Genomic DNA, 15,460 nt, shown 5'->3' on the forward strand with positions numbered 1-15,460 from the left:
TTGTTAATCGTACCCACGCTTTAATAAATTGTGCTCACGATGACACATAACGTGCTCTCGATTAACTTAACGTGGCCACGAAGTTACTTTTTTTTCTTCACTTGAGCTCTTACAGGCTCCGTAGTAATGCAATTACAGAAACAAAAATGTCATACATTCTGGATTCATTACAAATCAACTGAAATATTGCAAGCCTTTTATTATTTTAATATTGCTGATCATGGATTACAGTTTAAGAAAACTCAAATATCCTATCTCAAAAAATTAGAATATTCTGGGAATCTTATTCTTAATGAATCCAGATTGTATGACATTTTTGTTGTTTTAAGTGCATTACAGAAAATAAAGAACTTTATCACGATATTCAAATTTTCTGAGACAGTCCTGTATATAGATAGATAGATAGATAGATAGATAGATAGATAGATAGATAGATAGATTGATTGATTGATTGATTGATTGGCAAGTTTAGATTCCAGAGCCATTAAATGAGGCAGTGACGTCATCACAAATGTCTCTTCAAAGCAAAAAGCTCAGCTTTTTTGGGGGGGAAGGAAGGGGGTGACAGCCGCTGCTAAACCAGGAAGCAAGAACACACGGAGCCACACGTCGAGCACTGGAAATCTGCAACAAAAACCACAAACGAAACAGGAAAACCGACACGGAGCCGACCAAAACACAAGTAGCAATCGACCCAAATCTCGAGATCCAATCACAGTCTGAGCTAAGCTACCGCTACTAAGGCCCGGGCACACACACACACACACACACACACACACACACACACACACACACACACACGATGACAGCTGGGATAGTCCAGCCCTCCTGTGACCATGAACATGATGAAGTGAGTATTGAAGATGAATGTTTGACAGGGTGTGTGTGTGTGTGTGTTTGTGTGTGTGTGTGTGTGTGTGTGTGTGTTTGTGTGTGTGTGTGTGTGTGTGTGTGTGTGTGTGTGTGTGTGTGTGTGTGTGTGTGTGTTGAGGGGGGGGGGGGGGGGGTTGGGTCAGCGAGGACGTTCCCGGTTGAGACTTATGAACTTGGATGTTTTGCAGAGACCGTGTCCCAGACCTGACCTCATAATGATAAGGAGGGACATCCAGGAAAACACAGGTTTTATGTGAATGGAAAACTTTGATTAGCGTGTCACTCTCCAGTGCATGACGAATACATGCAGCCTCCTTTCAGCGTCAGTAGTAATATTCTATAGCTTCTGTTTTGTCAAAGAGTGTGCAATACTGTCTTTACATGACATAATACTGTCGTTTAGCAGACGCTTTTTATCCAAAGAGACTTACATCTGAGAGAACAAACACACGGGGAGTAATTAGGATTGTGGGCCTTGCTTCATCTTGGTTGCCATTCTGGGACCTGGGACCTCCAGACCTAAGCCCTCCTCTGTAGCCACTAAAGTCTAGGGACTAGACCACCACTCCCCACACATGAAAGCAACATTGTAATTTCATACTTTAGCCTGAAATGTTCAGGTCCATGATGGTATGGAGGCACTTTAACCTCTGTAATATCAAGTACAAGCAGTTCTGGAGTGGAGGGGGGATGAGGGGGGATGGCATCCCCCCCTGAAATAAAAACGGTCCAAATCATCCCCCCTGTAAAACTGCCATCCCTCCTTTCCATCCCTTATGTCATTTCATCAATGAATGTGGTTTTACTGCTATTTCAACATTTAGAGTCATCACCAGAAAAATAACACCAGAAAAATAACTTAGTTGACAATTTTCACCTGTTTCAAGTAAATTTTCATTTGAAATAAGTAGAAAAATCTGCCAGTGGGACAAGATTTATCTTCTCATTACAAGCAAAAAAATCTTGTTCCACTGGCAGATTTTTCTACTTATTTCAAGTGAAAATCTACTTGAGTTGAAACAGGGTGAAAATTGTTGTTTTTTCCAGTGATGAGTCTTGTTTTAAGTGTAATGAGATTTTTTTTACTAAAATGAGACATTTTAACTAGAAATAAGACAAATATTCTTGTTAAGATTGTGAGTTTTTGCAGGGATCCATGTTACTTATCCTGTGAAGGACAGAGTCATATTGATAAGTTCAGAAAGTGTTTTTTATTGTTGTGTTTTGATGTATTTGATGTAAGCCCAGTGGATATTTAAAGCTTACAGAAGGCTGCATTTAACTGCTGCTATGTCATTCCTGCAGTATTTCTGCAGCTGTTTTGGTCACTGCTATTATTTGTAATATATTATATTATTTGTAATCAGCACTAATTATCTGTCCCCATATGATCAAATCCACCATCCCCCTGATTTTTTTTAACAACTCGAGTACAAGTGGTGCAAGCTCAGACCAGACAGAGGCACTACAGTGTTCTGTGCTGCCATCTAGTGAAAAAACACACAAGAAAATGGAAACAAAATTGAAAGCAAATCTCTGAATTTATTTTGAACTAAACATGTGAGGTATTTCATCCACACAACTTTTAAAGGATCAGATATCAGGCATTACTGGCCATTTAAGTAAAGCAGATAGTCCTTTTTAGTCCTCGTTGAGATACAGACACACTCCCTGCAGAACCCAGTGAGAGATGTGAATGGACGTAGACAGATCTGCTTCAAACACCAACCCTACACCCATCGCATTCCTTCGCAAAGACGTGGTGTACACCGGTGTCCTCAAGGTATTCTGAAGTAAAAAGACAGGAAAATACACGACAGTCAGAGACAAATGGCCAACATGTACTAATATTAAGATATGTAGGGGCGTAGCCGTCTCTGTCCACACCTGTAGTCTGAGGCGATGCGCCTCTATGGGGATGATTTTAAGAATGGGCAGCTCAACAACCAAGGCCTTTGGTTTGCTCCTTCTTAGGCAGGTGTTCTCCATGTCCCAGTCCGCTCCCTCAGGTACAGGCCGGAGATAAAGCAGCCTGTGGGCAGCAAGAATTCAACATAAAAAAAAAAAAAAAAATGTATCTCTTGAGGAATTTTTGTTATCCCCATGGAGGCAATTTGTTTTACTGGCAGTCTTTTCTCTTACTTCTTGCTTTCATTTTATTACTTTAATTAATTTAATTAATTTGACCAATGTTTTTCTTGCGGGCCGCAACTCAAAAAAACAAAAAGCGTTGCGAAACTTTTTTTTCTAATTCTTTTTTTTACTATTGTTATGTAATCCAATATATATTTCTTCTTCTTTATATTTCTTCAGGATCTTTTCTTGAAATTTCAAATTTTTTTTTCAAATTATGTAAGATACTTTTAATATCATTTTACAAAGATAAACAGAAACAAGTGTTTTTTTAATATTTCGCTTTTTTATAGGAAATTTAATTAAAAGCAAAATCTTTCTTATTACATCCGAGAGTGTTTCTTTGTGATTTAGAGATTTTTCCAGTACAATTAAGTGTATTTATTTTTAAAAATTGGCGCGGATATTTACGCCAGTGTGCCGAAAAAGTCAGCACTTCTCTTTTAACTGTTTTACTTTGTCACTATCCTCGTATTCAAAACTGAAATTCTCCGAATAAATATCTTCTATCATCTTTTTTAGCAGTGATATTTTTCCTGCGAAAATATAGTAGTCAGTTAATAAAAATAAACAACGTCTACAAAGAAATAAAATCGCCAAATGCATTCTAGCAAACTAAAAAAATGTCGAAAATGGCTCTATTAGTGAATAACGATGGATTTGTAGAAGAAATATATTATCGGATATGCTACGATTCATGGCAATTATTTATGCCTTCCTTTTCAGTAAATTAACATTTCGTTTTTTTTGCGTTGGAAATTTCTTTCGGGCCGCATGAAAATCTCTCTCGGGCCGCATGCGTGGGCCGCCGCCCGTGGTGACAATATATATTGTTCCTGGATTTGCAGGCATTGTGGTTGTGAAATGCGTCTGCATTTCACAACCACAATGTGTGTAAATTTAGGTGAGGTGAACTGTAGAATAATTTTATTATAATTTGATATAGGTCTTTTGTTCATTGTTTTGGTTCAAATGTTGAGACAGGAGGAAGCCTTAAAAAAATCTGTTAAATTGTTAATGAGAAACAGGAGTGGGAATAAATAGGTTTTCTTCTTCCCATTCCCTTTCGAGTGTTAACGAGTTAATTTGTATTTTGAACCTGCACCTGATAAAGGTATTTGTTAAATTTTCTGTTGCATGCAGGTCACTAATGTTATGTTGTATTGCTCGAAATAAAACATGAATTGATTGATTGATTGATTAATTGAAATAAAAAGAAAAATTGTCCCTAGGGGATGATTCAAGTGTTCATGCCTGTTCACCAAACATGCCACCAAGGTGAATGTCATATCCTTACCCTGCCTGGGGAAGTCACCGACTTCCTCCTCACTGCGGAGCCCGGTCACTTCTGTGTAGAGTGTGGATTGATCCAGAGGCCAGCCGTTCTTCCTGCAGGCGGCTTGGACCATCGCCGTCAGGTAAGACTCAGGGATGTGCAGTCCTGACAGCCACATCACCTTAGGCTCCCCTCGTTCACCTGGAGCACAGACGGATGCAATAGAAATTAATACAGTCAGAGGTGGTAGTAACGAGTTACATTTACTCCGTTACATTTACTTGAGTAAGTTTTGGGAAATGTTGTACTTTTAGGAGTAGTTTTGAATCACTATACTTTTTACTTTTACTTGAGTAGATTTGTGAAGAAGAAACTGTTCCTCTTACTCCGCTACATTAGGCTACGTTGAGCTGTTGTAGTACTTGAATTTACTTTAAGCTTATTTTAATTTAAACTATTTTTTATTAATTTTAATTTATTTTATTATTTTATTGATTTAATTTGAAGATGATTATTTTGTACTTTTGTCTGTTTGAATGGTTGTGTTAAAAAAATAAATCAGACGTTACTCAACAGTTACTCAGTACTTAAGTAGTTTTTTCACCAAGTACTTTTTTACTTTTACTCAAGTTATTATTTGGATGACCACTTTTTACTTCTCCTTGACATATTATTCTGAAGTAACAGTACTTTTACTTGAGTACAATTTTTGGCTCCTCTACCCAGCTCTACAGTATATATTCTTTACCCATTCGCTAACCGTAATCAATAAGGTTCTGTGTTATGACATGTGACCGTCTTTACCCAACATCTGTATTGTTCGTAGCGCCTCATGAAATGGCTTATCCAGTTGCCGAGGGACTTCAGGGTGTCGGGCGCCAGCTTCTTCCAAATAGCAGGAATGTGACCGTTGAAAAGAGCCCGAGCCACATCGTCCAGCTCACTGCTCATCCCCACCTCACCAGCCAAGGCCTGACGACACAAGACAATCTCAACACATCTCAACTTAAAGCAGCACAACGTAACTTTCAGCTTTTCTGAGTTTGGCGACTCCTTTGGACCTGGCGTTTGAATATGGAGATGGACTGTGACTTTTTAAGACTCATCATTCAACTCATTCCAAATCTGTGTTTCCCCGACACAAAACACTCAAACTTGTTCCCACAAGTTTAGGTTTTTTCCCTATTATAAGGTGTTTATGTCTAGTTTTGTGGGTGTGCTGGGGAACAACAGAGATTGGGATGAGTTGAGTTAATCTGGGATTCAAACCTGAGACCACCTGATATATTGTACACGATTATGGAAGTAGTTGTATTCTTTAAAGGGGACATATTATGAAAAACACGTTTCTTCTTGTTTTAACATATATAAAGTGGTCTCCCCTCACTCTGCCAGGAGAGGGGAGACTAAATCCCATGAATTTCTGCAAGGTCTGTGACCCCCGCCCTACAGAATCCCCCAGTGTCACGTGATTTTTTTTGAGCTGATGAGAATCTGCGCCTAGGGTGACCTCACCCGAGGTGCAGAGGTTTGGCCGCCGCTGCTGAAACCACGCCCACAACCAGCTCTCTCCGCCGGCTGGAGCTCCAGCCATTGTTGAGCAGCGGTGACTGTTTCCACAGCGAGGGAGAGTAGAAATGAGATTTTGCATCGACATTTACCCTCATAAAAGGATCAGTTCCCACAGCACGGACCCGGTAACTGCACACGAGTCAGCGGTATGTTCCTTTTTTTTTTAATGTTATTTATATTTGTATGATCTTTGCATGGGCTAAGTATTTAGCTTAGCTCCGGAGCCCCGGCGCGGCATACGGAGCTGCCGGAGCAACTCATATTTTATTTTTTTAACAATAAAGTTGCCATTTGTGAAAATTCAGTGTTGTGATTTATTTACAGTTAACATGATTCATCTGTCTTGTAACATAAATGATGAGAAATCTTCCTGTGTGAAGACGAGGTGACTAAAGGCTGATTTATGGTTCCGCGTTACACCAACGCAGAGCCTATGGCGTAGGGTACGTGTCGATTTAACGCAGAACCGTAATTCAGGCTTTAAGATCCGTTTACAGCGTGTAACTGCATGAGAGCGTCCGCTATCAGGTCGAGCTGCGTGACATCGGACGCTCTCTGTCCACACTGAAACTGTTAAACTCACGGCCAGTTAGGACAGTCCAATACAAAAGAAATAAAGCAATGGATTTTATTTTGTCGCAGAAGCTTCTCGCATGGGACACAGTTTGTGTACGACGCAGCCGGCTGCTCTGGCCGGAGCAACGCTTTGTTCCCTCCCCTCCTACACGTCATTCAAGCAGCCAATCAGCGCAGAGCCTCATTATCATAGCCCCCCCCTGCCCTTAAAATGAAGCACAGAAAAAGGCTTTAGAAGTGGAAAAAATAAAAACATGGCCCAGAGACTGAATTTCTGATTTATGTAGAAAAAACAAGCTTTAGATTGTTTTTAAGACATTCAAGGCCTGTTTAAAATATACATTAAATGCCATAATATGTCCCCTTTCTTTAAGGTGAAGAATATAACTACAATCCTACTGTTTTTACCTTTTAAGGTAAAAACATCTGAATGTGTTTCCCAACATATTCTTGTCCCGCGTCCCAGTCTTACCCTCTGCAGCTCAGCTAACGACAGCTGCATGCGGACCACCAGTTTGTTGAAGCGCTCCAGTTCTTGAAGCAGAACGACTGAAGTCGGAGAGATGTCCGTGCCAAACGATTTCTGGATCACGTTTACGTTGAAAAGCTCAGGCAGCTTATTCTGAATGTCTTGGGCCACCTGGCTTATGTGTTCATCTCTGCTGATGCTTCCACTGGATTCACCTGAGGTACGAAGAAAAACCAGTGAGGAGAAATTACAGGACTGTCTCAGAAAATTAGAATATTGTGATAAAGTCCTTTATTTTCTGTAATGCAATTAAAAAGTCAATTGACTCTTTTAAGAGAGGGCTTAAAACCCACCTTTTTAGCAAATCATACGCTAGCTATGATCAATGATTTTTTATTTTTTTTCTTGTAGCACTTTGAGATTCTCAGAATGGAAAGTGCATTATAAATTAAATTTATTATTATTAAATGTATTATTAAAAAAACAAAAATGTCATACATTCTGGATTCATTACAAATCAACTGAAATATTGCAAGCCTTTTATTATTTTAATATTGCTGATTATGGTTTACATCTTACGATTAAGATTCCCAGAATATTCTTTTTTTTTTAGATAGGATATTTGAGTTTTCTTAAGCTGTAAACCATGATCAGCAATATTAAAATAATAAAAGGTTTGCAATATTTCAGTTGATTTGTAATGAATCCAGAATGGATGACATTTTTTGCATTACATAAAAATAAAGGACTTCATCACAATATTCTAATTTTCTGAGACAGTCTTGTATATGACAATATGACAGCAAATGAATCAGTCTACAGAAGAGGAACTACTTGTATAACATTACGGGTTCCATCTGACTGGACGCTCTCTGACTCAAGACTGAGATAGGGAGTCAGAAAACAACTAAATATCTTTTTTCAATGATGATCAGTTAAGATTACAGCTGAAAGTTGTCAGATCATACTTGTCTGAGGCTGCAGGTCGATTAAATGAGTCCACATCTCTTTAACTGACTGAGTGTAGTATCCGATCTCCGCGTTGGAATGAAGTCCCAGCACCTCTGGTGTGTTTACGAGTGGCATGTTCTCAATCTCATCTGCAACAAATAACAGGGTAAAGCTGCGAATGAAGACAGTAGGGATGGGTGATATTTCACCGTTCACGATACACCGTCAAAAAAATTCCCCACGGTAAGAATTTGTATCTCACGGTAAAAATGATAAATTCCTGTTGATGATTTATGGTTCTGTGTTAAATCCACGCACAACGTACGTGGAGGAAGGAAGGAAGGAAGGAAGGAAGGAAGGAAGGAAGGAAGGAAGGAAGGAAGGAAGGAAGGAAGGAAGGAAGGAAGGAAGGAAGGAAGGAAGGAAGGAAGGAAGGAAGGAAGGAAGGAAGGAAGGAAAGGGGAAGGAAGGAAGGAAGGAAGGAAGGAAGGAAGGAAGGAAGGAAGGAAGGAAGGAAGGAAGGAAGGAAGGAAGGAAGGAAGGAAAGGGGAGAAGGAAGGGAAAAAACAAGGAAAGGAGGAAGGAAGGGAGAAAAGAGGAAGGGAAGAAGGAAGGAAATGAGCCAGAAAGAAAGAAAGAAAGAAAGAAAGAAAGAAAGAAAGAAAGAATTGAGCCAGAAAGAAAGAAAGAAAGAAAGAAAGAAAGAAAGAAAAAAGAAAGAAAGAATTGAGCCAGAAAGAAAGAAAGAAAGGAAAAAGAAAGAAAGAAAGAAAGAAAGAATTGAGCCAGAAAGAAAGAAAGAAAGAAAAAAGAAAGAAAGAATTGAGCCAGAAAGAAAGAAAGAATTAAGCCAGAAAGAAAGAAAGAAAGAAAGAAAGAAAGAAAGAAAAAAGAAAGAAAGAATTGAGCCAGAAAGAAAGAAAGAAAGGAAAAAGAAAGAAAGAAAGAAAGAAAGAATTGAGCCAGAAAGAAAGAAAGAAAGAAAAAAGAAAGAAAGAATTGAGCCAGAAAGAAAGAAAGAATTGAGCCAGAAAGAAAGAAAGAAAGAAATGAGCCAGAAAGAAAGAAAGAAAGAAAGAAAGAAAGAAAGAAAGAAAAAAGAAAGAAAGAATTGAGCCAGAAAGAAAGAAAGAAAGGAAAAAGAAAGAAAGAAAGAAAGAAAGAAAGAAAGAAAGAAAGAAAGAATTGAGCCAGAAAGAAAGAAAGAAAGAAAGAAGAAAGAAAGAATTGAGCCAGAAAGAAAGAAAGAAAGGAAAAAGAAAGAAGGAAAGAAAGAAAGAAAGAAAGAAAGAAAGAAAGAAAGAAAGAAAGAAAGAAAGAATTGAGCCAGAAAGAAAGAAAGAAAGAAAGAAAGAAAGAAAGAAAGAAAGAAAGAAAGAAAGAAAGAAAGAAAGAAAAAAGAAAGAAAGAATTGAGCCAGAAAGAAAGAAAGAATTGAGCCAGAAAGAAAGAAAGAAAGGAAAAAGAAAGAAAGAAAGAAAGAAAGAAAGAAAGAAAGAAAGAAAGGAAAAAGAAAGAAAGAAAGAAAGAAAGAAAGAATTGAGCCAGAAAGAAAGAAAGAAAGGAAAAAGAAAGAAAGAAAGAAAGAAAGAAAGAAAGAAAGAAAGAATTGAGCCAGAAAGAAAGAAAGAAAGGAAAAAGAAAGAAAGAAAGAAAGAAAGAAAGAAAGAAAGAAAGAAAGAAAGAAAGAAAGAAAGAAAGAAAGAAAGAATTGAGCCAGAAAGAAAGAAAGAAAGAAAGAAAGAAAGAAAGAAAGAAAGAAAGAAAGAAAGAAAGAAAGAAAGAAAGAAAGGAAAAAGAAAGAAAGAAAGAAAGAAAGAAAGAATTGAGCCAGAAAGAAAGAAAGAAAGGAAAAAGAAAGAAAGAAAGAAAGAAAGAAAGAAAGAAAGAAAGAAAGGAGCCAGAAAGAAAGAAAGAAAGGAAAAAGAAAGAAAGAAAGAAAGAAAGAAAGAAAGAAAGAAAGAATTGAGCCAGAAAGAAAGAAAGAAAGGAAAAAGAAAGAAAGAAAGAAAGAAAGAAAGAAAGAAAGAAAGAAAGAAAGAAAGAAAGAATTGAGCCAGAAAGAAAGAAAGAAAGGAAAAAGAAAGAAAGAAAGAAAGAAAGAAAGAAAGAAAGAAAGAAAGAAAGAAAGAAAGAAAGAAAGAAAGAAAGAAAGAAAGAAAGAATTGAGCCAGAAAGAAAGAAAGAAAGAAAGAAAGAAAGAAAGAAAGAAAGAAAGAAAGAAAGAAAGAAAGAAAGAAAGAAAGAAAGAAAGAAAGATAAATTCCCATTGGTGTAGTTTAGTATTTAGTATCTTTTAGAGCAGTGATTTGGCTCCAAAGACTGAATGTGGTGATAGATTTATAGTTACAAAGGTGGAGTTGAATTGGTATTTTTTTAATCGTCATTTTTATCGTTATCGGGATAAATGCCAGAAATTATCGTGATAAATGTTTTAGTCCATACCGCCCATCCCTAGAAGACAGAATATATTTCTCTTTGTTGTGTCAAAAACACGAGGAGACAAAGCATGAACTGACCGATATAAACATTTGTCTTCCCAGTTTCAGGGATTTTGTAATCGATCTCTTTGTTTCTGAAGAAGTGGAACTCCCGAAACGTCCAGAAGAGGAAGTCTCCCAGGTACTCGTCCATGTAAACGTTCAGGATCCTGCGGTCAAAGCTGTCGATGGCTCTCCCACCATACATCACCTAAAAAAATATTGATATTGCATGTATTAATCTTACAGCTTTAAATATCATAACGATACAGTATGTGATGTAAAACACAATCATTGCAGCCTAACCTCCCCGATAAGATATTTGAGAGTTTCCCAGGGAATGTCTCCGTCTCCTTGCTTGTGAGACTTTGTCAGGTATGTGTTTAGGATCTCCATACACACCTGTAAAACACAGTTACATTACTTAAACTGCTGACCAGTGAAATACAACTGTTGTTGTACACAGTACTCCTGTTGTAAAAAAACAAATCAGGGGGGATGGTGGATTTGATCATATGGGGACAGATAATTTGTGCTGATTACAAATAATATAATATATTACAAATAATAGCAGTGACCAAAACAGCTGCAGAAATACTGCAGGAATGACATAGCAGCAGTTAAATGCAGCCTTCTGTAAGCTTTAAATATCCACTGGGCTTACATCAAATACATCAAAACACAACAATAAAAAACACTTTTCTGAACTTATCAATATGACTCTGTCCTTCACAGGATAAGTTAAATGGATCACCGCAAAAACTCACAATCTTAACAAGAATATTTGTCTTATTTCTAGTTAAAATGTCTCATTTTAGTAAAAAAAAAATCTCATTACACTTAAAACAAGACTCATCACTGGAAAAAACAACAATTTTCACATGTTTCAAGTAGATTTTCACTTGAAATAAGTCGAAAAATCTGCCATTGGAACAAGATTTTTTTGCTTGTAATGAGAAGATAAATCTTGTCCCACTGGGAGATTTTTCTACTTATTTCAAGTGAAAATTTACTTGAAACAGGTGAAAATTGTCAAATAAGTTATTTTTCTGGTGTTATTTTTCTGGTGATGACTCTAAATGTTGAAATAGCAGTAAAACCACATTCATTGATGAAATGACATAAGGGATGGAAAGGAGGGATGGCAGTTTTACAGGAGGGATGATTTGGACCGTTTTTATTTCAGAGGGGGATGAGTTTGACCGTTTTTATTTCAGGGGGGGGATGCCATCCCCCCTCATCCCCCCTCAACTCCAGTACTGGTTGTACAACTAAATAAGAAAAGAGAATTTGTATTGCTTACAAAGAAGTCTGACTCGCTGAAGTCGTACGATACATTCCAGCCGATCTTTCCGTACTTGCGCCTCTCTTGTACCACGGCGTGGAAAAAGGCCAGCACGTAGACCAGACTGCTGAATTGAGGGTGTGGGCATTTAGACAAGGTTGCACTGGAGATCTTGGAGTACGTGGCTCGCATGTTCAGCTTGAGACCACTGGGAGGCTCCGTCGCTACCTGGAAAGTTCACGCAATAACCTTTAATCATGGGACATCATGCTTGTGTGAAACAACTAACTAAGTGTAAATATTAGAAAAGGACAGTTTAGTAAAGAAAAAAAAATGAAAGAAAATGACAGTTTCAGGGCGATAAGTTACGGAAGAGTATTAGGGCAAGGCAGGAGAAAAATAAAAATAATATTTTAGAGGAAGATTTTTTTTTCATTATGCACTTCAAGAAAAAAGTCGAAATTTCGAGAAAAAAGTCTAAATGTTTAGAAAAAAGTCTAAATGTTTAGAAAAGTCGAAATATTGAGAAAAAAGTCAAAATTTCGTGAATAAAGTCTAAATGTTGAGAAAAAAGTCGAAATTTTAAGAAAAAAGTCTAAATGTCGAGAAAAAAGTCAAAATGTCGAGAATATTGTTGAAGTATAATTTCGAGAAAAAAGTCAAAATTTCGTGAATAAAGTCGAAATGTTTGAGAAAATAGTCGAAATGTCGAAAAAAAAGTCGAAATGTTGAGAAAAAAGGCGAAATTTCGACTTTATTCACGAAATTTCGACTTTTTTCTCGAAATTGTATTTCAACAATCTCGACATGTCGACTTTTTTCTCGACATTTCGTCTTTTTTCTCGAAGTGCACAATAAAAAAAAACTTCCACTCTCAAATTTTTTTTCTCTTGCCTGGCCCTAATACTCTTCCGTAATAAGTACACTGCTAATACTGAGATTAATTGTCCGCGAGTTGTACTTTCATATATCAAAACTAAAATGACAACATTAAAAAGATTGATAATTAAATAATAATCCTGTTCGATGAGATTCCTTCACCCACTGACAAGTTGGAAAATGAATTGTGCCATCAAGAAAACTGAAAGAAAACAAAAAATGAAAGTACAAATGTGTTTCACCTTTAGAGACTTTTGCAGAATGCCAATGGGGAAATCCTTAATGGGGTCGGTCGTGATCCACAAGCGGAACTTGGGGTCTGGCTTAGAAATTCTGTCTAAGACCTTTTCCAAGTCCTTCAGCCACTTCACCAGCAGGTGGCAGTTCTGCAGCATCAACCACTGACCACGAGCTACTGCGATGTCCAACAACTGCAGTGCCACCTTTATATGAAAGTACAAAAGGTATTTATCTAAAATGATAACATTTTTCTTATGTAGACACTTTACTTATCACTGATACGTAATATGAGCATTCCAATTGACTGCTTTTAATACTACATAGTTGAAACATTAAAGAAGTGTTCAGCACCTTCTCCTGGCCTTGGCCCATTGCAAGGAATTTGAACCTGCCACCTCCAAATCCTGACGCCTCTGCTAGTTTCATGATGTCGCTGGCCGGGTCAGAGCCGGGGCTCAGGATGAAGACGATGGGGGAGAACGGTGTGCTAAGCTCATAAATACCCACAAAGTTCACCACAGGTGGCTGTACGTATCTAATCAGAAAAGCAGGAAATATGTTAGCACTTCAAATACCTATACTTCATCACACTGACAGTATGTTCACAGTTTTCAGGAGGTCGGATTCACAAAACATTCTTAAGAAGAAAAATCTTCTTAGGTGTCATTTTTTTCTTAAGTTCAGTCTTAAGAATAAAAAAGAGAAGAAGTCATATTCTCCAAAAAAGTTCTAAGTATTTTCTCAACTTTTTCTTCTTAAGTTTCTTCTTAAGAAAAAACGTAATAATAAATGGTATTCTTGAAATAAAAGTTCTCAAATTTGTTCTTGACTTTTCTTAACTTTAAGACAACCTTGACCTGTCTTAAAATTTCTTCTGTGAGAAGGTAATAATAATAATAATAATAATAAGACTCTAATATCACCTTTTTCAACACATTTTAGACAAGTTTAGACTAGTAGGTCATAGTTTGAGGATATACTTTGTAATTAATTACACAAAGAGCCTGTTAACTGTTTGTTAGCATGTTAGTTAGCGTGGTAGTTCATTATTATTAATTTTCCCCAATAGTATTTTTTTTCGCACATTAATCTCATCCACCATAACCTTGAAAAGTTCCTGCTTCTCTTTTTCTCCTTCTCCATGTTTAGTGAGTGACTGACGGTTAAGACACAAACTACCTATAAATGTTGTTTGCTAACGCTAACTAACATATGTGCAATGCAATGACATATTTTAAGAAGTTCTTAAGTAGGAAAAATAAGAAATTCGTAAGAAATGACAGTTCTTAAGAAAATATTGAGGAATTGCACTTAAGAACTTTCTTATGAACTTCTTAATTTTAGATCTTAAGACATTTCTTAAGATCGTTCTCAAGAACATATTGGTGAATCCGACCCCTGATCCCTCACACGGATTCAAACGGATTATGAATCAAATTTATTCTGCAGCATGGCTATAAAATTTAGACGTGTAACCAGAGTCATAAAGAACTATGATGAGGGACAAGAAGTGCAAAGAGTTCAACTAAAAATGAATTGATTTAGACTTTGACTTTAAAAACAGGAAATACTGAAAGACTAAGAACTGGGTCAAATACTTGCAGAGGTTTGAAACATTAACTATACACAAACACTCACTCACTCACTCACTCATCTTCTCCCGCTTTTCCGTTACCGGGTCGCGGGGGCAGCAGCCTCAGCAGGGATGCCCAGACTTCCCTCACCCCAGACACTTCCTCCAGCTCTTCCGGGGGGAGTCCGAGGCGTTCCCAGGCCAGCCGAGAGACATAGTCTCTCCAGCGTGTCCTGGGTCTTCCCCGGGGTCTCCTCCCGGTGGGACATGCCTGGAACACCTCCCTAGGGAGGCGTCCAGGAGGCATCCGGTACAGATGCCCAAGCCACCTCAGCTGACTCCTCTCAATGTGGAGGAGTAGCGGCTCGACTCCGAGCTCCTCCCGGGTGACCGAACTCCTCACCCTATCTCTAAGGGAGCGTCCAGCCACCCTGCGGAGGAAACTCATCTCGGCCGCTTGTATCCGCGATCTTGTCCTTTCGGTCACTACCCAAAGTTCATGACCATAGGTGAGGGTAGGGGCGTAGATTGACCGGTAAATCGAGAGCTTCGCCTTTCGACTCAGCTCCCTCTTTACCACGACGGTCCAGTACATCGACCGCATTACTGCGGACGCTGCACCGATCCGCCTGTCAATCTCACGCTCCATTGTTCCCTCACTCGTGAACAAGATCCCGAGATACTTAAACTCCTCCACCTGAGGCAGGACTTCTCCACCCACCCGGAGAAGGCATGCCACCCTTTTCCGGTCGAGAACCATGGCCTCGGTCTTGGAGGTGCTGATTCTCATCCCTGCCGCGTCGCACTCGGCCGCAAACCGCCCCAGCACATGCTGGAGGTCCCGGTCTGATGAAGCCAACAGGACAACATCATCTGCAAAAAGCAGAGATGAAATCCTGAGGTTCCCAAACCGGATCCCCTCCGGCCCCTGGCTGCGCCTAGAAATCCTGTCCATAAAAATTATGAACAGGACCGGTGACAAAGGGCAGCCCTGCCGGAGTCCAACATGCACCGGGAACAAGTCTGACTTACTGCCGGCAATGCGAACCAGACTCCTGCTTCGATCATACAGAGACCGGACAGCCCTTAGTAGAGGGCCCCGGACTCCATACTCACTCAGCACCCCCCACAGAATGGCACGAGGGACACGGTC

The 15,460-nt window shown here is 38.6% G+C and overlaps 1 protein-coding gene across 1 annotated transcript in view; it reads right to left on the reverse strand.

Moving 5' to 3' along the window:
- Positions 1–2,514: 2,514 nt before the first annotated feature.
- dnah10 (dynein axonemal heavy chain 10) overlaps positions 2,515–15,460 on the reverse strand; it is a 92,442-nt gene continuing 79,496 nt past the window's right edge. The window contains 12 exon segments of the mRNA XM_061722965.1: positions 2,515–2,661; positions 2,761–2,882; positions 2,885–2,905; positions 4,304–4,483; positions 5,071–5,254; positions 6,903–7,114; positions 7,868–7,999; positions 10,370–10,541; positions 10,637–10,732; positions 11,634–11,843; positions 12,737–12,937; positions 13,086–13,269. Of these exon segments, the coding sequence (XP_061578949.1) occupies positions 2,515–2,661; positions 2,761–2,882; positions 2,885–2,905; positions 4,304–4,483; positions 5,071–5,254; positions 6,903–7,114; positions 7,868–7,999; positions 10,370–10,541; positions 10,637–10,732; positions 11,634–11,843; positions 12,737–12,937; positions 13,086–13,269 (1,861 nt within the window).

The sequence above is a fragment of the Cololabis saira genome, chromosome 6 (assembly GCF_033807715.1).
Source record: "Cololabis saira isolate AMF1-May2022 chromosome 6, fColSai1.1, whole genome shotgun sequence".
Lineage (NCBI taxonomy): Eukaryota > Metazoa > Chordata > Actinopteri > Beloniformes > Belonidae > Cololabis > Cololabis saira.